Source organism: Canis lupus, chromosome 6 (genome assembly GCF_048164855.1).
Source record: "Canis lupus baileyi chromosome 6, mCanLup2.hap1, whole genome shotgun sequence".
Taxonomy (NCBI): Eukaryota; Metazoa; Chordata; class Mammalia; order Carnivora; family Canidae; genus Canis; species Canis lupus.
This window is the reverse complement of record NC_132843.1, coordinates 37095478-37119239: the sequence shown is the minus strand read 5'-3', so window position 1 is coordinate 37119239 and position 23762 is coordinate 37095478. Positions and strand designations below refer to the sequence as shown.

The 23762-nt window shown below is 43.2% G+C and overlaps 2 protein-coding genes across 18 annotated transcripts in view; one reads left to right on the top strand and one right to left on the bottom strand.

Annotated features, from left to right (window-relative positions):
- The window catches only part of KATNAL2 (katanin catalytic subunit A1 like 2), a 115341-nt gene that overhangs the window by 18233 nt on the left and 73346 nt on the right, over positions 1-23762 (bottom strand). For 4 of the 9 annotated variants that reach the window (XM_072829489.1, XM_072829491.1, XM_072829488.1 and 1 more), the window contains 3 exons: positions 15113-15275; positions 14160-14262; positions 13524-13643 (listed from right to left, as the gene is read on the bottom strand). In XM_072829489.1, the coding sequence (XP_072685590.1) occupies positions 13524-13643; positions 14160-14262; positions 15113-15275 (386 nt within the window). The other 5 variants (XM_072829494.1, XM_072829493.1, XM_072829492.1 and 2 more) reach the window with 4 other exon arrangements.
- HDHD2 (haloacid dehalogenase like hydrolase domain containing 2) overlaps positions 1-23762 on the top strand; it is a 56477-nt gene that overhangs the window by 28699 nt on the left and 4016 nt on the right. For 4 of the 9 annotated variants that reach the window (XM_072829498.1, XM_072829500.1, XM_072829501.1 and 1 more), the window contains 2 exons: positions 2174-2237; positions 6236-7602. In XM_072829498.1, coding sequence (XP_072685599.1) covers positions 2174-2237; positions 6236-6351 — 180 coding nt within the window. In that variant the 3' untranslated portion in view covers positions 6352-7602. Of the gene's footprint in view, positions 1-2173; positions 2238-6235; positions 7603-17432; positions 17513-23762 lie in introns of those variants that run through there. The other 5 variants (XM_072829499.1, XM_072829503.1, XR_012032595.1 and 2 more) reach the window with 4 other exon arrangements.

Below are 23762 nucleotides of genomic sequence, written 5' to 3'. Positions count from 1 at the left end.
CCTCTGCCTGTGTCTCTGCCTCTCTCTCTCTCTCTGTGTCTCTCATGAATAATTTTTTTAATCTTAAAAAAAATTGAAATTTTGATTATTTCTGACATTGTTCATAGTGTGATAAGATATATGTACAATCAAAAGGCCATTAAATGCAAGTCAATTAAGTGCTTTATTTTTTTTTAATTAAGTGCTTTATATATCTATTGGAAGAAAACTTTACACAAATTTAAATTTTTTTGAGTGTTACATATGCAGGGAGCAATGTATACCTACAGAATTCTATTATTATTGATTTTTTTCCTAGTATATGCTTTATAGAAGAACTTCCCAGTCAGTGTGCCACAAATAGCTCCAGATATTGATTGCCTCAGCTCTCTGAGTGGTAGGGCTGGACCTGGATGATGGGAGGCTCTAGCCAGTGACCTCTGGCCATGAGCACCTTACCAGTTTTCCCCAGCATCCTGGGAAAACATTATTTTCTGCATGTGCCATGAGGGGAAAAGAGCTAGAAAGCACACTGCCTGTGGCAAGGATTATATTTCAATTTTAAGTAAATCCATTAGGCTAGAAGGGACCATGGAGGTTGTCTGTTCCAAACCTTGTCATTTGATAGACTAGGATGCAGAGGCCCAGAGAGGTAAAGCTCCTTGCCTAAATTCCCACAGCTAATTAGTGGCACAGCTGGAAGTGGAATTCAAGGCTCTGGACTTCCTCCAAAAAAATTCTGGATCCCTTGCTTGTTTCACTTGTATATAGTGCAGACACATCCTGGTGCTCATTTCCACTCCCTTACTCATGAACCCAAATAGGATAGTCACTAACCTTGATGTTGCTTTGAGAAACCATCTTTTCAGTCATCTTTTCCTCTTGGCAAACCTTTAACTAACTTTCCTGGGCAAATGTGTGTTTGAAGAAGTGGAGACGTCAGAATTCTTTATCTCAGGAGTTACCAGTGTTGGGACAGGGTGGAGAGAGGCACATGGTGGAAGTGTTCAGCTGCATGGAAGGTTTTTGTTATCCCAGAGATGGTGGGTTTTCCCTCCCTTTCCTTGCCCACTTTTTCCCACCTTCCTTCTTCCTTCCTTCCTTCTCCCCCATCTCTGCTGTTTCACTAGGACAAGTTTAGATGCAATGCAAGGTAGTAAGTTAGACCTTAAATGAAGATCTAACTTTGATACTCTAAAACTCATTTCCAGGGTCTATTGTTGAATTATATTAATGATTTTTGCTGTTGAGGAAAAGAGTTCTTCAGGCATGGTCTGAATGAGTCCTGTCTATAAAGTGCTGTAAAGACATAAGATGGCAGGATTGATTTTCTTTCTCTCCCTTTCTTTTCTTTCTTTCTTTCTTTCTTGGGGGGAGGGAAAGGGGTAAAGGGGGAGAGAGAATCCCTAAGCAGACTCCATGCCCAGCACAGAGCCTGGCATCTGACACAGGGCTTGATCTTACAACCTTGAGATCTTGAGCCAAAATCAAGAATCAGATGTTCAAACCAGCTGAGCCACCCAGGCACCCCCAAGGGCTGATTTTCTTGGTATTTCTTCCAGTCCTTGGATTTTTATTAACTCGTGTTTATCATTGCAGTCAAACAAGCATATTCATCTTATCTTGGGTAAGAAGTGGAAAGAGGAGGTGCCTTTCTAACCGATCTGTTCTATCCAAGAGTGAAGAGAATCTCAGTATTCTGATTTTGCTTGATCTTATGTTTGAGGGACGACTGGCTGGACTGGCTGGAAAGTAAGGATAGTGTGTTACATGGGCTGCAGCAGAGCTGTCTTCTGAATGCAGTCCATTCACAGTCTGCAGTTGGATCATTCCCCTTCAAAGCTGCCAAATGAACAGAATGCTTTTTCCCATGATCTATTTTAAGAGGAGACAGATGTACGTGAGGAAAACATGAACCGTAGATGCACTCTTTGTGTTTGATCACTAGAATTAGACTACATTAGACTACTCTGTTGTACACTTTCCACTTCTCCAACACCTCCTTTTCCAGATGGCATGCTTCCTCAGATGGTTCCATGTGGACTTACCTCCTATTCCCCTCTTGTATTTTAAGAAAAGATAATGCCATCACAGTTTGCCATCCCAGCCTAATCAGTCAACTATCAATTGATAGGGTTTTGGTGACAAGCTAACTGAAGACAGTGAACTAAATGCTTTCTTTATGCTTTCCTAGGACTGCAGGGATGATGTTGGTGGAGCTCAGAATGTTGGCATGCTGGGCATCTTAGTAAAAACTGGTATGTATCTTCTGTATAAGCTTTCTCTAAAGCAAGATGGTAAAACACACGGTTGCGTAAAGAACAGTCTGCAGAAATGACAAAGCCCACTGGGCACATTCATTCTCTTTCTGTCACAAAGCAAAAATAAAATGGGCTCAGGATCTCAGCAAAAAAAAACATTGTGGGAAGGCCGGTGCTGCATAAAACTAGGAAGATGAGAGAGTTTAGAGGTCATTTTAAAACTTAACCAGAGGGGCACCGGGGTGGCTCAGTGGTTGAGCAGTCTGCCTTCGGCTCAGGGCGTGATCCCAGGGTCGTGGGATAGAGTCCCACATCAGGCTGCACACAGAGGGCCTGCTTCTCTCTCTGCCTGTGTCTCTCCCTTTCTCTGTGTCTCATGAATAAATAAAATCTTTAAAAAAATAAAAATAAAACTTACCCAGAGATATTCATGCTGGTCGACAATTAGTATTTATATGATTTTTCTTGATACACAAATCACCACATTGAACGGACCAAAGACCACTGACTTTGTGATACTCTATAAGAGTATCTCTCTCTCTCTCTTTTTTTTTTTTTTTTTTTTTTTGGTGCCAGCTGTAAGATAGTAGGAACTAGTAGGCTAAGGGATCTGATACTTTCTGTTGAACATTTGCATTTTTTTAAAAAAATCACACAAAAAACTATTATCTTTCATTATCTTTCACTTACTGTTTTAGGAATTATTTCCTGTTCCAAAATTAGGTATACTCTTTGTAGCCCCTCAAAGTAAATTTAAGGTAAGAGCAGGAATGTACTGGGGAGGACTGAGCTAATACAGTATTATGACTCCAGAGGACCCATTAGTGTTCTGGGTCCTGCCTTCAGTGTGCAATGACTAGCTGTGCAAGGGCATGTGGCTGGTTTCATATAATGCAAGTGAAATCATTTAAGAGGTTTTTCCTAAAAACGAAGATTTAAAGTTTCAGAAGAGCCACAATATGGAAATTTTTTAGAAAAAGTACATTTACTCCTGACATTTATTCAAGAAAATGTGGTTGCATAAAAGCTATTTTAAATTTAAAAATAGAAACAAAGCGTAGCTCCAGCTACCATTGAATAAGAAGTATTTGGCAAGGCCCTGTATGAACAGAGTTCAGACTATGCCAGGGTTCAGAGGGAATTGTTGGAGCCTTGCAGATAGTGGTTCCAGTCATTCCAGAATGAATGGTGTGTTTATTGACATTTCTCAGTCAAAATGATTAGCACCATCCCGAAAACATTACTACCCTTTGATGTCAGCAAAAAAGAGGAAGTATCAAGAAAAACTCCATAAAAGTCACACTCATCATCCCTCACTCTATCTTAATTTTCAAATTGCTGCCATTCAGTATTTTCTGGTCACCAAGGAAATCTTCAGACAACTATTTTTCCTCTTGTGTATTAGTCCTGTAAACATTTCTTCTCTTTAGCTCACATAATTAAGGGTTTATACTAAGCATTAAAACCATCCTAGGCCAGTGTCTTGTAGGCTCTGCTCCCCCTCCCCTTGGCTGGCCTCTGTGGCTGCTCCCTTTTCTGACTGGCAGGTGATTGTGATCAGCCTGTCACAGAGCCATCCAGTTAGTCTTAGAGAAGCCAGCAACATCACACAGCCAAACTGAAAATGTATCACCAATAAAGCAGCTGAGTCCAGCGCAGGGAAATAGGCCTATTTGTCCTGTTGGTGTCTGGTCAGAAAAAATCCCAAGTAAGCCCACTGTTCTAAAGGCACGCAAAATGGCTGGCTCCGTTGATAAATTTGAGCAAGTACTAGGCTTCCCAATGTTGAAAATTATTGTAAGGATTTTAATCTAGTCCATAAGTGCTTCTTGTGGATGCTCTTAAGCAATTTTGTTTCACCATGAGTAGCACACGGTAGAAGCTCGGTATACACTTGCCCAGTGATTTATTAATAAAGATTTGCGACTAGTGCTACCCAGAATTTGTTTGTTTAGCATGTAAAACAGTCACTTAGAAAAGATGGAGTCATCCTTTATCTAATATCATCAGAATGGCTTCCTGTCTCCCCTTCTGCTCAGCATCTATTCATCCAGGAAAGCACAGACTGCCACAGTGAGTGAGGCAGTGAGTGGTGGCAGCCTGCTTCATCCACTGAGCCCACATTAGTGAGCACCTGCTTTATGCCAGACACCATTTGAGGTGCTGGAACTCTCACACCTATATAAGGCACTGTGTCAATGTGTACTTTGTAAAAGTCCCCACTTGCAGGCCTAGACAGTAAAAGCATTCTGTAAGCCCTTATCTTCGTGGCCAAGAAACTTGACTTTCACATACACTCCCTTAGGCCACTGAATCCAGGAAGTAGGTATGTGACTTATATATGAAACCAGTAGTTAGTGACATATACGAGACTAAGTAGAAATGTGGCAAGAGTTTGTACTAAATGGAATTTAAGCTTGAGAAAAAACTAGCAGCAGAGTTTTCTGTGTGGCCCATACTGTGGACAGGTGTCTTGAGGATGTTAAGGTGAGTGAGGCAGATACTCATTACCTTTATACATTTGATGCTGGCTCCATTCCTGTAGGAATTCACAGTAAGACAAGATGCAGTGCATCTGGTGTGAAATGGGCTTTTCAGGCTTTCTGTTTGCTGGGCAAAGCCTCATAAAGAGGTAGGTAAAGGATGGTGGGAACTGTAGGAAACAGTGGGTCTGTTGTTAGGGGAGCTGGATTTAGGCAGAGAGTGCTGGAGAATGCAGAGGGAGAAGTGGCAGAGATCACAGAAAAAGGGATGAAAGAGCAAAGAGAAGGGGAAGTGCAGAGGCAGGCCAAGAGGCTATAGAGCACTTGGCCTTGTTCCCCAGGACTTCAGCTGAAGCAGTCTGCCTGCCTGCCTGCCTGCCTGCCTGCCTGCCTGCCTGCCTTAAAAAAATTGTGGAATGTTCACCACATGTTAGTCATTATGTTTGGTGCTGGGAATGAATACATTGGGGAAAATAACATAGTCCCTGCTTTCAGAGAACTCACAGACATTAAAGGATAAATATGTAATTGCAACACATTATAAATATTGTGGAGGCAAAGAACAGGGTGCTGAGAGAGAGAATAACCGGGAGGAGATCTTATGGGGATGGGAATATGGAGTTTGGCCTGAAGCATGCAGAGGGAAGTGGGGTGAGAAGCCTATTGCCAGCAAAGGAGATGGCAGGTGTGAAGGTCCTCAGAGAGCCAGGTCCCGTCCAGGACTGCAGTCTTGTGGAAGCACACCCAGAGGGTGGGGGGGTGCTGGGCCAGATGACAAAGGGCAGTGGTAGGGATTTGCACTCTTTCTGAAGGGCAGTGGGACCCATTAAGGGTATTGAAATAGGGACCTTCATCATCAGATTTACATTTGTAAAAGTTGTCTGTGACCACTGTGTGGAAGGGTTCCTCTCAGTGCAGGGGTGCTTGGGTCTGTGTCCCACATTCCAGAGCTTGGGGAAGACTTAAGCATTGTACTTGCCCTGCGGTGCCCTGCTGGACAGACTGTCCTGCCTGGCCCAGGCCTGAGTGCATGCATCACTTTCTATCCTCACCCCTGGGTGCTCATTCATCAGACTCACAGGATCCTTACATAGCAGCAGCACATGCTGTTTCCAGTCACCCTCAGGAGCTGACAAAGCCTCCGCCCTGTGGTGTCCCGGCTTCCTGTGAAAAGCATTAATTCAGTCACCATGCCTATCTTTAGGGCTGTTGGGGAAGAAGATGATTTCCCCAGCTGTGGATATCTGAAAGAAACTTTAGCTGCCAGCTGCCCTGGCCCTGTGAGTGTCTGTTGTGAAAGACCAGAGTCCTGGGAAAATGCTGCATGTGAGATTTCTTTGAATTGCCTCATTGCATCTGAAAGCTTCAATAAGAGATGCTTCGGAAGATGGGGAGCCCCTGATTCTCCAGTACTTGCCAGGGTGGTTCTGTGGTGGCCCAGGTGCTCATGGGATGTGATTAATGTGGCATTCTAGCAGGAGCCTTTGTTCACTGGCTTTACTTTCATTTCAGGGAAATACCGAGCAGCAGATGAAGAAAAAATTAATCCGCCTCCTTACTTAACTTGTGAGAGCTTCCCTCATGCTGTGGACCACATTCTGCAGCATCTACTGTCTTCCTCTGTGTGAATCAGAAGCAACTGGAGATGTATCTTTTCATTGTTCAGAATGAACCCCTCCCCATCTCCACGCCAGCATAGATCGACAGGGACCAGCACTCCTCTATTGTGCATTAATTAGAAAGAAAGGTATTGAATTGCAGCCAGCCACTACGCCTTGCTTATCCCTTTTATTTTGCAAAAGAAGATGAGAAAGGGGAAGCTATGATTTTCTACCATTCCTTTTAAAATATTCATCAGGTTAGTCAGGGCTGGGAGGGAGAGCCTACTGCAGGGTGTCGTCGTGTTCTTTGCTGTCTCCTCACTGGGACAGTGGGAGTGGGGAGTGTTCAGATTGTGAATAAAATTGAGTGGCGTTTTTAAATTATAAAATAATGTGTTGAAAAGTACATTAGGCTGTAGTTTTAATATTAAGTTCAACTGTGAAATCCATCAGAAGTGCCAAGTGGAATGAATACAAGTCAGAAGAAGCAAAATAAATTGTCCTTTAGCCCAAGTGATCAAGTGAATTTGCCTTAATGGATGTTGAAAACCAGATTATCTACTGTATTATTCCCAGCACGGGTGACTTCTTTTTCTCTTCATTAGCCAGAGATGACTAATTTAAATTTAGAACCTGATTTTAATTTAAAATAATATTTCCATTAATAACCTATTCATTGCAGATACCTATTATACTGTGTAACAGTTGTTTTGGAAATTTTATGTAAAATTAAAACTATCAGTATTTTACAGATGTTTTAATTAGACATTGTTATTAACAGGAACAGTGCAGAAACTAAAATCAAGCCTTTAATGTCTTATAGACCATGCATTTTTGAAGTTAGCGTCCACCAGGGTCCTATTAACTGTACATTTGCAAGATTTCATTATTTTTGCCTCTGACACTATGGGAAAAATCTTTGAGAAGCTATTGGGACAGATTCAAGCTTTTATGTACTTGGTTACTACAGCTGTAAAATGAAATCTCGTCTGGTAGCATGGATTATTCTTCTCGTGTTAGACCCACCAAAATGAAGGGGACTAAGTAGGTAATGATTTTCCTAGTGCATTTGCATACTGTGATAATCCTGGGCCTTGGCAATTGTTTTACAGGACTCTTGGGCATTGAATTATTAGCATGTAATTGTACATCATTGTGGCGTTCACCTTATTGAAGCACACACCGATGTTAATGAGCTTCGGGCTTTGATGCTTGTTTAGAGATCAGCTTGATCTTGGACGGCAGAGAGCAAAGCTAAATAAATGGCAGCTCCCTCTCCTTTTGGTGGTCTTTTGATCACTCTGTTCTTGTCTCTGCAGATGCCCTGACTTAGTACTAACACAGCCTAGAGTGCAAAGGACAGATGTGATAGGACTGCCACCACAGATCCGAAGCATGAGTGGAATGGCCAGGAGCATAAGTTTGGGGGCCTGGGCAGCAGTTACACAGCTCTGTGCCCCCTTGGGCAAGTCACCTAAGCTCTCACACCCCTGTAAAATGGAGACAGTGCCAGCACCCACCACGTAGGCTTGTGGTGAGGGTTAAATGCATGACCAGGGTCTTAAGTATTGAGAGTAGAATCAGGCAGATGCTGAGTGCTGTGTGTTTTGGGGTGGACGTAGCAGGACTGTCCACACTGAGTGATCTGAAAAGTCTCGATAGAATTCATCTCAAAAGTCAGTTCAATGGGGAAAGTCTTCCTGGGGATTAAAAAGAAAGAGACACTGTACTCCATTTAAACTCGCACACGCAGAGGCAGGCACATAGAGAAGCTCAGAGTGCAGGTAGAGCATGCTGCTTGTGCCTGATGGATGTCCTGCATTCAGCTTGGGCCTGTACCTGGGTGCCTGGGTCAATGATTCCTTGGCTCAAGCACCATTGAGTGCTGGTTGCTACGTGCTAAGTGCCATGCTAGGAAGTAATCAAGTGTACAAGAGAAGGATTTTACCCTGAGGACCCTTACTAGTGGAGGAGCTAGGCAGAACACACAAGATGGTATTAGTACTCCAGTGGCCTTCCTCTGAGATGTCCGCCTGACTGCAGGTGGAATGAGGCGTCCCCACCTTCGTGCTCTCATAGCACTTATTACATTACACTTCGCTACTCACACGTCCCTTCTCCCTACCAGACAAGACAGTGTCTCGTTCTTCCTATACCTCCTGCAACCCAGTTAGGCACTCAGGTGGTTACGGAACCAATACAAACTAGTAAATGCTACAGGAATTTAATGTTAGAAGGTATAGTGATGAGTAGGAAGGAGAAAAATTTCATTTTGGATTCGTTTCCCATAGGAGAGGCCACATTAGACACTCGGAGATAAGGGATCTGATGCTCTAGAGACAGGTTAGAGCTAAAGCAAGGAAGCAGACATCACTGATGCGCCAGAACTCAAACAGTGACAGGAATAGGTAAGATCATGTGAGAATAAGGTCCCCAGCCAAGAAAAAGGCTTCTTTCCTCCATTCTAGTTTGGCTGTATTTAACAAACACAGAGCTTGTTAGCTGACCTGTCCACGGTGAGCTTCAGGAAGATAAATAAAAATCTTGTTTTAGATCCAGGTTACTATAAACATTGCCAGCACAGCCGGTTGGTCTGCCTTGGGCTTCATGGAGGATATTTAATAACTGAAGTACCTGAAAGACTTCGTTTTTCCAGCCATCCCATTTAAAGCGCTTTCCTGTGGTATGACCTCAGGGACAGTGTTTGCATCATTTTTAGTACAATCCTCTCTTAGGCCCAGAAGAGGCACCAAGTGCCATTTTGGAACTGGTAAGGGTAGTAGAGAACACTCACTAGTCAAGAGCGGATTACTGAGCATCTGCTCTAAGCCAGGGGTGTGCTGGGTGTGGAAGAAGGCAAAGCATCAGCCCAGTGGTGGAGACATGGTTGTCCCACCACTTCACTCATCCTTCCAGAATTAGCTAGTTGTGCAATAGCTCTTCTACCCACCATTCTGCATCTGTCGGAGCTGATCGGGGCCGTTGGAATACTGTAGTCACTGATGTCAGAAAGTCCCTTGGAAGGATAGTGTCATCACCTCACCCTTAATCTCACACTTAGAAATTATTGTACCGGAAAGTCAAAAACACACCTGCATGGGTTATGTTCATTTGGTTTGGGATCAGTAGTGGTTCCTGAAGAATGAAACTGAAATCCTTGGGCACCTACAATAAAGAATTTTTAAAACACTAATCTATTTCACTAAAATACTCCACCTTAACCAGCAGAATCCCTTTTTCATATTAGCAGATGCTTGCATAAAGCCATGTTTGTGTTATCAGGTTCCTTTGGCATAAGTCACAAAAACTTTTCTTTTACATAAACTAGGACCTTTGCTGACTTTTATTAGGCCAGCCATCAAGGCCTGTCACCATGAAGCATGCTGCTTTGTTTAAGGGACAACCAGAATGAGACACCAGAGCACCAGAAATCATTTATCATTGAAATTATATATCCTTTAAAATCAATTTTGAATACCCTCCTCTTTTCTATGCTTACCTTCACGTCCGACACAACTCAACTCCTGTTTGTTTCACTGGCTAATGCACCTGAGAATACCAAATTATAAATGCCAACTGTGGGTAAGGTACAAAGGAGGACAGCAGAGAGTAGCTCCAGTTATTAAGATGCATATCTTCTAGTTGGGAAATCAAAGCATATAAAAATACACCTGAATAGTCCAGAGGACTCTGACAAGTTCAAAGTATGTTATAGAAGTCCTCTCAGAGAAGTGGTCATGTGCAGTGAACTATGTGCTTTGGAACAATAATCACAGCTTCTAGCCTGTGAAACAGATAAAGCGCTCATTTTAAAGAATGTTGTTTTAAAGGATATTTCATTCAATGGCAGTGACAAAAGTACCACAACCATGGGAGGCTAACGTTTTGAGTAGGGTAAAAAGACAAAACCTACACACAACTACTTAATGCAATAGATCTATGGCTACATGATGAACAGGAAAACGAGGGAGAGGATTATTTCAGATAAGGCTGTGAAGGCTTGATGGTGACGTAAATAAAATGCAGGGACAAGCTACGAATTCTAACAAATACTTAACCTTTGTCGCCAACATCTGGGCATCAAGAGATCTCAAATGCAAATCGGATACTGCTGGTTTTCCTAGGAAGACCAAGATCTGGCAACATTGGGTCATGAGAGCTGTACCACTGCTAGTTATTCAAGTAGTCTCACCCTCTCCATCCCAGCCCTCAGCTCTTCCTTCTCTTATACCCAGCTTACTTTACTCATGTGTTACTATGTTCCAAGTTCCTACAGGCATTGTGACTTCTGCATTTTGACAAAATACCACATGTTGGATGAAGTTAAATTTTCCTCCAACAATAGGCCACGTTCCTATATCCCTATAAACTCGGGTTTACTTCTAATCCACTCTTTAAATAATAGAGACTCTAAACAGAAACTAATATGTCTTAGTTTGTCTCTATTTCTCAGAGCTCCACTAAAATCAAGGTAAAGAAATAAAGAAGGTATAAGCTCAAGGAGAGCCACGAGAGCAGATACCAGTGGACAAGAGGCTATGATAATTTGAAGGGCTGAGAGTGGATGGGTTGTTAACAAAAATCGGCGCAAAGAAAGACAACCCAGACAGCCTGTGGAACCTCAAAGATCCAAGGCTTGGAGACACCAGGTAGAGTGGAGGTGAGGTGTGAGGTAGGTTGAGAAGCAAGGAATTGGTTTGAAGCCGGTAAACAGAATGGTTGGAGCCCCAGAAACTTTCCCAGCTCTGAGCAGCCAGATGCGTACCCCCAGCCAAGGTAGGAGAAAGGAAGTTTATTCTCTAGAAAGGTGGAGCCAAGTAAGGCCTTGGGGAGAGCAGGCATGGTGGTGAGCCCAGGGGAACTACAGGCCTGAAAATTGGGACTGGGTACATCTCTGCTTATTCTATAATGGTTCCTGGTGCCTTTCTCTTAAAACACCAGGACCAGAGTGTATGGGAATGGAATGGACAGTTTATCCAATATTGCCCACTTGGAAACTAATACTGATAGATATCTGACAGATCTGGGAATGTGCTGCAAAAAATAAGAATAGATACTTCAAAAATCAAGCAAATGATAAAACAAGGCACCTATTAGTGCCTGAAAAGACAAAACCAACATAAAGGGAATGTAATTTTGATTCACTAGTTGGCTCTGCATGAACAGTATGTGTTCTCATAGAAATACTGATTACTGAGTTAACCTAGATGGTGGGGAAAGACCTGTGTATTGGTAGCGACACAGCAGAGGGATGGAAGAGCTACATCTCATTTCATCCAAAGCGGGAAGCCCTTAAATAGTCTATAAAACAGATTTAAAAAGTCACTGAAATAAAAGGACCTGCAAACATACTTGCATAATTATTTGGAGACAAACTTTCTAAGGGAAAGAGGAGTATTGAATATGCAACTCAACAAGATGGAAGTATTACAAAGATGAACTTAGAGATTCTTAAGAGGAATGAAGGAAGGATGTGGAGGCATGCCAGGACATAGTGGTATGTAGGGTTGTATGTGCCATGAGGGATGGCCAAACCCTGCTGATCCTGAATGGTGTAAGGAAAGAGCGGTACGCTAAAAGATGCCAGACGTTGTCAAAAAGCATGCTCTCCCCAGGGGCTGTGTCCTCTGCCCCTTTGCCTGTTCACTTTTAACTACACACACACACAAACTAGAACAAATTAGCAACAATTGAGGTTCTATCCAAGTGAGATCTTGTGAAAACAGAAAGGATGGTAGTGGCCTAACAGCTCCAAGAAATGTCTGCTGACAGCCTGACAAAATGATCCCAAAGCACAGAAAGCAGATGGTCGAAGTTGAACAGAACGGCAGCCTGAGACGTAAATTTCGTGTACAGACTTCTACGTCTGGGGTAGCACTAACGTTGCATAGTGCAACACCATGATCACAAAGAAGTTTAAGTTTAGCCTATACTAAGTTGGGATATCTTTGTTTATTTTTAATTTGTTATATAGATGGTGTATTTTCAGTTTGGCTACATTGCCCAGGAAATGGCATTTTTAAAGGCATTAGAGAATATTCTGCTCAAAATAATCAGTATCCCCCCTAAAGTCCTTGTTTTTGTTTAAAATTAGGGTAAAATCCTTTGGAATATTTAGCTATCCAAAATGCCCCTTTCCTGCAAATTTTTCTTTGGAGGAGGAGTGTGCCTTGCAGGGATGAAGAAAACGAGGTGAGGAAGGGGAAAAGGAGGTGACTACCACAGGTGAGTTCTAGCTGAGAAGAGGGGTGGTGGCATCACTTAGAGACGTGATTATCAGCGGCTGAAAGTAGATGCCTCAAATCATGAGATTCTGAAGGAGATGCTTCCAACTGTTGACAAGCCCCTGAGAAGATGTGGGGGAGCCAAAGAGCAGGGGTGACCTAGGACAGCGATTGTGGAATCTCTGATTCCCCATCCTAAGCTTCAGATCCACTGAGGAGCTGTTCAGTGGGAAGAGGGCGGAGCACATGGGAAGGGGAGAGTCAAAAGATGTTCCTAGGAGCCAGAACTCAGAGGGCTCAGACTGGAAGCTGGTGGGGGGTTGTGGGGACAGCCACCCTGCTACTAGCTCTAGACTCAAGAAGCTCCTGTCCTGAGGTGGATCTGAGACTCTGTGGGTGGGAGCTAGTCTGGTCAGGCTTTGCTGCTGATAAAACTGGTTGGGGTCAGAGTTAGGGAGGGCCGATGAGGTTGCGGATGTTGGCAGAAGAAACACTCTACATGTCCTTCCCTGTGCCCATTCTTAACCACCCTGGAGCCCATCAACTGGGCGGATGGTCTGTCAAGTTCAGCTTCCACTTGGCTCCTCAACTCAGAGCCACTCTGTGCATTCCAACACAACTTCCTAAACTACATCTTTTTCTTCAAAATGAAAACACCAATTCACAAACAAGGAACACTGTAAGAAACTGTTCATCAGAATTGTGCGGGGTCTAGTTGTGAGAAAAGTCTTTGTGTGACTAATAGCATATACACTTGTAAATGACATCTTCAGTATTTTGCTGGCATCAACGACGAAAAATTAACACAAATACCTCTTATTTCCAAAATAGTATAGTTCAAACAAACTCCGTCTTCAAGGATAATTTTTCTGTTCCAATCATTGTTCCTCTGCTTACACTAAGAAATTAGGAGGCCTCTGTGGTTGTCCCTGGCCAGGGCAGGATAAATGTGATTTCATACAGACTCGAACTCACTTTGCCAGGCTGAGTATCTTTGAGTCAGATTCTTTGCTGAAGGCTTGGTGTGAGCTAGCACATCTAAGAAGTCAGCAGTGGTCACTGTATCCAGCTGGATTCCAGGTAAATTGCTGCTCTCTGGATAAAAACACAACAGTAACAGCACAATAATTGACCTTATGGTGATCAGTGCTCTTGAAATGCTAATAGATCTTTTTTTCAAGACAATGCATAATGCAGCATTCTTAATGGTTAATGCGGCAAGGGGCAAGACTAAAGAGAGCTGGGGAAGAAATTCTTTAATGGGCAATTCAGCAACTCAAGCCCAGATAAAAAATATGACTTAAATGCATCATTATCAAAGTAGTGTTTAATAGTTATGGAGTGCCGCAAATGGATCCAGCCCAACATCATAGTGTGCCAAAGAAATAAAAGCCTGAGCCCCAGGGAGTCTATCACCTGGGACAAAGTTGATCCAAAACAGAACAATAGAGGAGAAATGAGTTGAGTACAGGAAGGACAATTTGACCAAAGAATGTTGCAAGTGTGAAGAGCCACCCAAGAACAGGAGCAAGGCTCCATCTGCTGGTCAAAGTTGGGTTTTTTTTAACACATTCCTCTCCCATAGTACCTTTGCTGTGATCCCGGCCATACCTGATGGATGATTTTCAAGGGCACTGAAGATCTTCCTCATAGGCCGCATGGCTGCTTCCCTGCAGACGAGCTTAATGTCTGAACCTGAGTAGCCCTCCGTCTCCTGAAACAGCCACAGACCAGCTGTTGGTCACTAGCACTAGTTGAGTGCTAGTGGAGATTACGTTCTTATAGGCAAGACCCTGTATGAGAGCCCCTGTTTCAGACCTGTATCTGTCCCCCAGGAACACTACACAAAGATTCCCACAGCTATGATGCTTGTAAGGGGAGAGGCTGCTTACGCGTTTGGATAACCTGAGAAGCTGAGCAATAAAGAAAACTTCCTACCACCATCCGGATATATGCTGTAAGATGCTGGCGGAGAGCAGACCACCCGTGGTAGCCTGATGGGGCCCTTGTGTCCCAACCTAAGGATGATCACATTTGGTAAACACTTCGGTTCTTGTAAATAAGATCATACTTGCCTTTGAGGAACCGCAGAGAACATCATATGTTCAAGTGTCCACTCATAGGGGGCAGTGACAGCAGTGACCAGGAGGGTGGCAGGCCCACACCCTCATTTCCATTTGTAAGAGACTTCTTGTGAATCATCACTAGTCCTTTGCAGCCTAGGGGTTAGGGGTTACCCATTTTGCAGATGAAGAAACAGGCTTCTAGAGTAAGTGGTTTCCCGAGGCCACACAGCTAATAAGGGGAGGGACCAGGATTTGACCCTCAGTTCTCTGAGTGGAAACCCTGTGCTATTCCCACGACATCACTCCACCCTGTTCCTCCCTGCTGGAATGTTTCTGAGGGACGGAGAGCTCACTCTTTCACATTGCACTGCTGGGGCAGCTCCGGTCTTTCCTGAGTGACTCAAGGCATATGCCTCAAACAGCTCAGGAGAGGACCCAGCCCAGAAGATTCTCATAGTGGCCGCCAGGCCTGCAGGCGCTCCCTCCAGGGCAGCCTACCTGGCTCAGCACGCCGTACTCCAGCTCCGTGCGCAGCTCTAGGGCTCTGCTCTTGCTCACAGGGGGCAGCCAGTGGTAGATCATGGCCCGCCTGGCCTCCCGGCTCGGGAGATCAACCAGAATCCTTTTCTCCAGGCGGCGTAACATGGCACAGTCCAGCTCCCTGAGATCAGGTAGGAAACAAGGGACATGCCTGGAGCAGTCAACTCACTTCTTAAGCAACAACTATATTGTAAGAACAATTTAGCCATTGTAGGAAGCAATTCTGTGTTTTAACTGTTACTCTATACCTATACCTGAGCAAATAGGACAATTACTTCATGTTGTTTGGGAGAAAGAATTGATTAAAAAAAGGAAATGCATTCCCCAAAACACCTCATGTAAAGGAGATACACTTAGGTGATTTAATTTGGGGGGAAAAATCCAACTAACAACAACCAAATATGAGTATTCCCATTGCAGTTGTACCATGAATTATTTAGTCTGATCCTGCCAGTGAGTTATGGTTCCTGACAATAACTTGGGCACTCTGGGAAGTACATTAATTCTTCCCAAACTCTCATACATTCTAGAGCAAGTGGCTGTCTCACTCCATTGCTCTGCTGAACTCCAAAAGAGCAAAAGCTCCTTCCAGGGTGCTCAGTGCAAATGTGGCCCTTTGAGACCCTCGTGCCTGCCCCTCCCAAAACACCGTCAGGCCAGCTTTATGCAATTTTGCATCTGCAAGCCAATTCTCTCAACTTCTTAATATAAAATTTCCAAACAAATAGAAAAGTGGAATAAAACAATGGATATCCATTTACCTTCCACCCTAATTCAACGGCAGTTAACTGTTTCATCATATTTGCTTCATATCTATTTATCCAGCCAAGTTCTTTCAAAGTAAATTAAAATTACATCATGAAAGGCCACCCCTTAATGCTTTCACATTTCCCCCGATAAGGACATTTTCTTACATAGCTTCAGTACTATTATGACATCCAACAGAATTAACACTGAATGCATAATGTGCCTATTGCTCATTCCATATTCAAATGTCTCCAGTGATCCCCCAAATATCTTTTCCAACCCAAATCCAATCAAGGATCATGTATTACATATGGTTATATCTCCTAACTCTCTTATCATGTAGACCAATCTCCTTGTCCTGGCTTTGGACTTGGCCTTGACCAAGATAAGACACATTCTGGACTCACCTGATGTTTTCATCATGATTTTGTGTAACTAATTGGTTCTATGCCCTGTCATCTAAGATGGAATTTAGGTCCAAAAGCTTAATTAGAATCAGGGTAATGATTCTTGGTGAGTATATTTCATAGATGATGTCTTTATATTCAATACACCAGGATCCACAGGTTGGTGTGTCTCACCATTAGTGATGTGGTCTTATTGGGATCACCTGGTGACCACAGATATCTCCATTGTAAACATCTCTTCGCAAGTAGTAAGCATTCCATATACAATACGTTGGCACCTCGTGAATACCCCTTTCCCCATCCCCTCTCAACTAGTGGTTTTAGCATCTGTCAATGATCTTTGAATTGGTTATTTCATAAGACTGCAAGATAGTGATTTAAAATTTTTTTTCATTCCAAATGTATTATTTGGCACTGTTTGATAAAATAAGTTTTCCCTCATTAACTGGGGCTCTTTGGTCCCCTTGAATTACTGTGTGTATTAATAGTTCATTTTGAGTGTGAGTTTGTGAACTCTTTATATGTTAATATTTCAGGTTCTTAGAAGGAAAGGAAACGTCTATTTGATTTCCTAGTATAGAAATTAGGTGGTGCCTGTGTGTTGGTCTGGCATAACCATTAGTAAAGAGTAATGGTGAAAGCATCCTCACCAGATATTTCTCATTCATAAAGACACAAAACTTTCAGTGCATCTTCCTGTTTCTCTTACTCTCAATCTGAATCTCTGTGCTGATACTGCTCCCTTTTACCTTGAAAAATGAAAACACTCTTTCAGGGAGCATATGTGAATCCTAATGTGGTGAGACAAGATTTCTTTAAAACTTCTTTTCTTTACCTGTTTTTACTCCAGTCCTGAGCTGAGACTCCATAGTTTGGGGGTGCTTTACCAGCAGTTAACAATCACCTATTGCTTTTTTCCATTTGTTTTGTTCTTTATCAGCCAAGCCCTGTTGAAATTTTATTTCACATCAGAGACTCAGAGCTGCTCCCCCACCGCTGCCCGTGCAGCCATTCCCCATCTCAAAGCCAACATTTGTATTCAAGGCACAGAGTCAAGGAAACGTCACAAAACTCTATGAAATTATTTTTTGTGTTTGAAACCTTAATAAAAGCTTTTCCTTAAGTAGTAGTTCCTAAGCGGCAGGCACCGGCTTCAGCATTTTACAGATATTAACTCACTTAATCCTCACAACAACCATCTGAGGTAAGTACTATTTTTATACCCATTTTAAGGTAAGGAAACTGAGGCATGGAGGTTGAGTTGCTTGCTTGAGGTCAGAAAGCTAGGGGATAGTGGCAGTGGATTTGAATCCAAACAGTGAGACCCCAAAGCATGCCCCTTGGGCACCCGTCTGATGCCAGCACAGTAACGGCAAGTAGACTGCTGACCATGATGAAATCTCAGGACCCCAAGGACAAAGAGAGGATCATAAAAGCTTCCGGGGAGAAAAAAAGCAGATTACAGACAAAGGATCAGTAATAAGACTTCTCATCAGCAATGTGAGACATTAAAGGAAAATAGAGCAATGCCTTCAGACTTCTGAGGAAAAATAATTTCCAACATAGAAGTCTGTATCTTGATCAGGCAACTAAGTTAGCGGACAGAAAAAAGATATGTTCAACACACGAAGCCTAAAAGTTACCTGCCACTCACCCTTTATCAGGAAGGTACTGAAAGACCAAAGGGAGAGAGTAAACCAAACCAAAGGGCTATACAAGATTCCAGAAACAGAAAGAAAAAGGAATCCCTGGGATGACGAGGTGAGGTGCCAGGGTCTCCTAATCCTACTGGGTGCAGAGGATCATCAGGTCAGGGTGGTGTTGGCAAGAAGATTCCAGCAGACATGTTTCCAAGAAGATGAAATGGATAAGAATACCAAGGATGTTTGAATGAATCCAGAGTGGATTTGGACAGCAGAGAATTGTGACTGAATGGAGGAGGTGGTGGGAAAGGAAAGATGGGGAGGGAGGGAACATGTAATGGAGAAGAAACCATTAAATTCACATTTTAGGAATTCAGTTCAGGTCAGCAATTCTGACCACTTGCCACCACGCGTGTTGTCCCCGCTAAGTCTCCAGAACACAGAAATTAATGAGACACGCTCCCTCCCTATAACTAGAGATACTACTAGGGAGGTTTTGGTCTTGGACTGCAGGAATGTTTAAACGTCGAAGATAAAAATGGGACTTGAGATCAGACTACAACCCAGGAAGGAAACAGACTGTCCTGAAGGAAACTGCAGAGCTGGGGGCGACAAGCAGTTGCTGTATTTCTTTCAAGGGCTTTCCTTGGGCCAGCTGCCCCTCCTTCAACGGCAGGAGACTGCCGAAGGGATGTTCTCTTATAGGGGTACCTTCTCCTGGGTCTCCCCATCCCGTCTAGAGTGACTTCTTATTGAAAGGAAGACCAGACCCCCAGCATGCCTTAGGAAAATGGAGTCATGCAGGAGGTGGGAAAACAATACCTCACTATAGATGTCTGTATTGATCAGCTAATGCCCTAAAGCAAGAGATTTACCTCAAAACTGCTTGTGGGCACAAAATAAGTGCAACTCTCTGACAGCCAGGTCTGATGAATGCACTTTTAATGACATCAATAATAATATAATCATACAAGGGAGGAAACAAAGGACAAATGGAATGTACCCAGGAATTATTCTTTATGCCAATATAGTTATATGAAAGAATTTAACGTGTGGCAACCAGAAAACACTCCCTTTAGCTCCTGCACTTTGATTCTTGACTAGTTATTCTGTTCTCATGTCTCCTTTATGTAGCTTATCTGGTGCTTTCATCACCTCAAAAGGTGAAAGCAACCAGCAGGAGTGACAGGAGACACAGCAGAGCCTCACAAGGCCTCAGGCCAGGCTGCTGGGCCTCTGATCACTGGCCTCCCAGAGAGGTGCCTGGGCCCAGGGGCCTTGGACCCCAGCCCCAAGGGCTTCTGCCCCACACCTGAACTCAGGGCCTTGCCTCAGCCCTTTGCCTGTCTCCCCTGTTAAACCATGAGGTTCCTGGGACAGAGATAATTCCAAATTGTACAGAATTTGAAAACAGAACATAATTCTATTTCATTCATTCAGTAGTTAAAACATATTAGGTTGAAACTATCAGCACAGCAGGAAGAAAAGAACTTTCAGGGGCAACTGGGTGGCTCAGTCAGTTAAGCCTGTGCCTTTGGCTCAGGTCATGATTCTGGGGACCTGGGATGGAGCCCCACGTAGGGCCCCCTGCCCAGTGGGGAGTCTAATTCTCCCTCTCCCTCTGTTCCTCCCTCTGCTTATGTGTTCACTCGTGCTCTCTCTCTCTCTCTCTCTCTCTCTGTCAAATAAATATTTTTTTAAAAAAGGAATCACGTTGTAAGCAGCCTTTGCAGTACATCCATAACCAACACAAAGGGAGAGATCATGGCGGCCCTTAAAGAGCAGAGTAAGGAACTGCAGTATTCTGTAGATAATGGGGAGCCAGTGAATAAAGCATTACTTTGTCTCCCACCGTGAACCCCACGTAAGCTGATTTTTATCTCCATTTCCCATGTGGGCCAAACTGGTCAGTTTGCTGTTCTCTGAATCCACGATTTGCCATCCTCGTTGAGCTTCTACTCACGCAATGTTCGCCTACTTTGTCTCCCAAGAGCCAAGTCATTTTTACAAGCCTGGTTCAAGTGTGCTCTAGTCCAGAAAAGGCTTTTTTTTTCTTTCTTTTAAATTTCTGTTCTCAGAAATGGCCTCTTCCCTGTACAATTGTATTTTACTTATTGTTTGTATCATTCACAGAGGACTGGCTATATCCTCATCTCATATTATTTGTGTTTATATCTCATTCATTGTCCCAGCAGATAGTCAGGTTCCAGAGGCCAAGAATCATGGACCATAATCCATCCATCATGCAGAATACACAGACTAGGTGCTCAATAAATACTATTTGGATGAATGAATGAATTTTTGGTGCAGGGCTACTGTTTTCATGTAAAAGGGTCTGCTTCCTTAAAGCCCAGCATTTATATATGAAAGTTTATCTAATTTGTTGAAAATTAGCATTGTATAGTCATTAGCTCTAATTAATAGAGAAAGTCAGTATCAACTTGAGCAATGGGAATAAAACTTTCTATTTTCATCTTTAGTGAAGAAAATGGAAACAATGATTTTTAGGGGATGATTCATCAAACTCACTTAGCTAGGCAATGCTTTTGAAGATGAATTGAAAGATGCCCAGGGCACCTGGGTGGCTCAGTCGGTTAACTGTCTGCCTTGGGCTCAGGTCATGATCCCAGAGTCTCACGGTGGAGCCCCAAGTCAGGCTTCTTGTTCAGTAAGGAGTCTGCTTCTCCTTTTCCCTCTGCCCCTCCCTCAGCTTGTGCGCGCTCTCTCTCTCTCTCAAATAAATAAATAAAATATTTTTAAAAAGATGAGTCCCCAGGTGGGAGTCTCCAGCCTCTCATCTCCAGAGACTTCTCATTCTGAGGAGTGAATTCACAGGCCTGAGACAAGAGGATCCAGCAGGAAAGTCTAGAACATAATCAGTTCAGTTTATACCCTACCGATATTTGGGTTAAGAGCATCATTTCTTTATAATAAAGAGTAAAAATTACTTCTAATTACTACAATACCAACAAAGAAGATATAGTCCCATTACTCTTGCCAGCAAATATATTATCAATAATTGATTTTAAAAATGGGAAGATTGGGAAGCCCCGGTGGTGCAGCGGTTTAGTGCCACCTGCAGCCCAGGGCGTGATCCTGGAGTCCTGGGATCAGGTCCCACGTCGGGTTCCCTGCATGGAACCTGCTTCTCTCTCTCCCTGTGTCTCTGCCTCTCTCTCTCTCTCTCTCTCTCTCTCTCTCTCATAAATAAACAAAGTCTTTTTTAAAAAATGGGAAGACTGTTTCCAGCAAAATGAAGAACTCTAGGTATCCAGAAATCTCTTGTTATAAAGCCCCTTTAAAAACGATGAATTGTAGAAAACACTTTTGGACACATGATAAATGAGCCCACAAGGGAGCAGGGCCAAAATCCTTGAGGACTAAAAATGAAGAGGAAGCTGAAAATCAACACTGAGCAGTTGAAGCTGAAGCTGTGTCTGACTTGGGTTGTTCGCCTCTTATTTACAAAAAGGTTCAGATCTGGAAGCTTACGTGTGGGGTAGCATAGGCAGCCTTGGGCCCATTCAAGATGGGAGGTGGAATCAAGGCCCATCACATAAAACAACCAGAGGACACATCCTCTGTGAAAGGGTGTGTTAGAAAAATATGTCCACTACCAAAGAAGGAACAGGAAACCCGTCTTGTACTTTAGGGTTGGGAAAAGTCTTCCTTCATAATTCAGAACTACAGACCTACCCCCGTGGGCAAGATCAGAGAAACCTTAAGTTGAGGATTGCCTTAAGTGGTCTAAAGCTTGATACAGTCCAACATACATTTTCTCTGGAAGGGCACATGCAAGGCTCACAGACAGAGTCTCCTTTATTAAATGTAATGTAAGCTCACCATCTAAAATGACACGACCGGTAACAAACCACCAGGAATGAAAGTAGGATGAACTAATGGAATTAGACTCCACTAATTTGGAGCATAAAATCATTGTGTTTAGGATGTATCACAGCTCAAAGGCAACCAAAGAGAAGGGAAGAGACTTTCACTTCTGACCAAGATGGAACAGCCCTCCCCTCCTAGAACCAAAAAAAAAAAAAAAAAAAATCCCTGTACATGATAGAGCAAACAAGTACCAGGAAACACTGAAATAGGCTAGGCCCCCCCAGGACTTGAGGGATGATGTGGCTCCTCTGGATTTTCCTTCTGACTCTCGTATGCCCCTAGCAGGGTACTGGAAGCCACGCCCCAAAACCATTAAAATGCACAGGCAAAAGGCCATTCCCTTTATCCAAAGGACTATGAACACCTTTTTGATGATACCTGCTGGGAGCTGAGTCATGGTGGGAGGAGCGTGATTCAGCAGGCTGATGCCGTTTTAAAACCCTCAAGAAAAAGAAAAGAAAAATTGAATAATCATGGCCCACCCATAGAGTGGATTTCTACATGGAATTGGGCAGATTTTCAAACTTGTCCACAATATATGAAGGGAAAGAAAAAAAAAAAAACAGGCCATAAAACAAATGCATCCATGGAATGATCATATTTTTTTTTATCATGTGTGTGTACACTGGACACACACACAAGACTCTGGGAAGATTTATATTTGCCAGGGTATAGTTACAGGGGACCGTTCACTCTCTTTTTTTTAAAAAAAAATATTTTATTTATTCATTCAGAGAGAGAGAGAGAGAGGGAGACAGGCAGAGGGAGAAGTAGGCTCCATGCAGGGAGCCTGATGTGAGACTCGATCCTGGAACTCCAGGATCATATCCTGGGCTGAAGGCAGCGCTAAACCGCTGAGCCACCCGGGCTGCCCGGGACCGTTCACTTTCAAGCAATACCAAAGCATAGAAAATATTTTTAACAAACATGGATTACTTTTCTGCATAGCCAAAACAGTCAAAGTATTTCCCTCTTTGGGGGAAAAAAATTACCATGGAAAGCTGCACAGGCAACCGATGATAATAACTAAACCATTTTCACCAGGTGTATACAAAAATGCTCATACCTGTGTCACAATGGTAAGGTTATCAGTACTTTTTTTCTAGCTCTCAAATTACCCATAAAACAGTTATATTAATTTCATACTTTGTAAAATTTGGTTTTAAAATTATAGTTCATGTGTCAACCTGCTATTAAGAAGCAAAAGTAATGCCACAGGAGGCCAGGTTGAAAGACATTTATGTCTGACAGAACCAAGCAAATGGAGTAGGATGTGAAGGGGACAAGGGCAAGGTTACTAGTAGCCACCTCCTGCTTAGTCAGTCCTGTGCCTTCCCCACTGCACCCACTCAGCCACACCACACTCTTCTTTCCTGGTTGTGTCAGAGTCACCCATCAACCTCATGTGGACAATCACAGACTCCATACCATTGCATGGCATCGTGACGTCATGTATGGACAGAAGCAATCTCCAGCAAAACAGTCTGACTGACCACTGGTAGGGACCAAAATAACAGTGAACAGTAAAAAGCCTACAGGCATGATGGAATGCAACTGCAGTGAAAGATGCAGTCCTCAGATCAGACTGAGTTCATGCACACTAGTTTCCCAAAGCATTCTCAAATGGAACACTGGTCTTGTGAGATGCTCTTTGAGGAAAAGATTTTGGGGCCAAATAAGTATGGAAAATACTGCTTTCTCATAGCTTCTCTTGGAGAGTCCCAACACACAATAACATCTGAAAGGCACTAGGAAGTCCTGCCATGGGGGGACACCAGTTGTACTGTCTTTAATTCGATACCTCTTGAACTTGTTGATCACTAGATTCTACTCTTTGGATAAGGCTTACTGACCTATGGCAGACCACTCTCAGAGAGATGTTGGTCTAGAGGGTGATGACAGCCGAGGCATGAGCCTTTT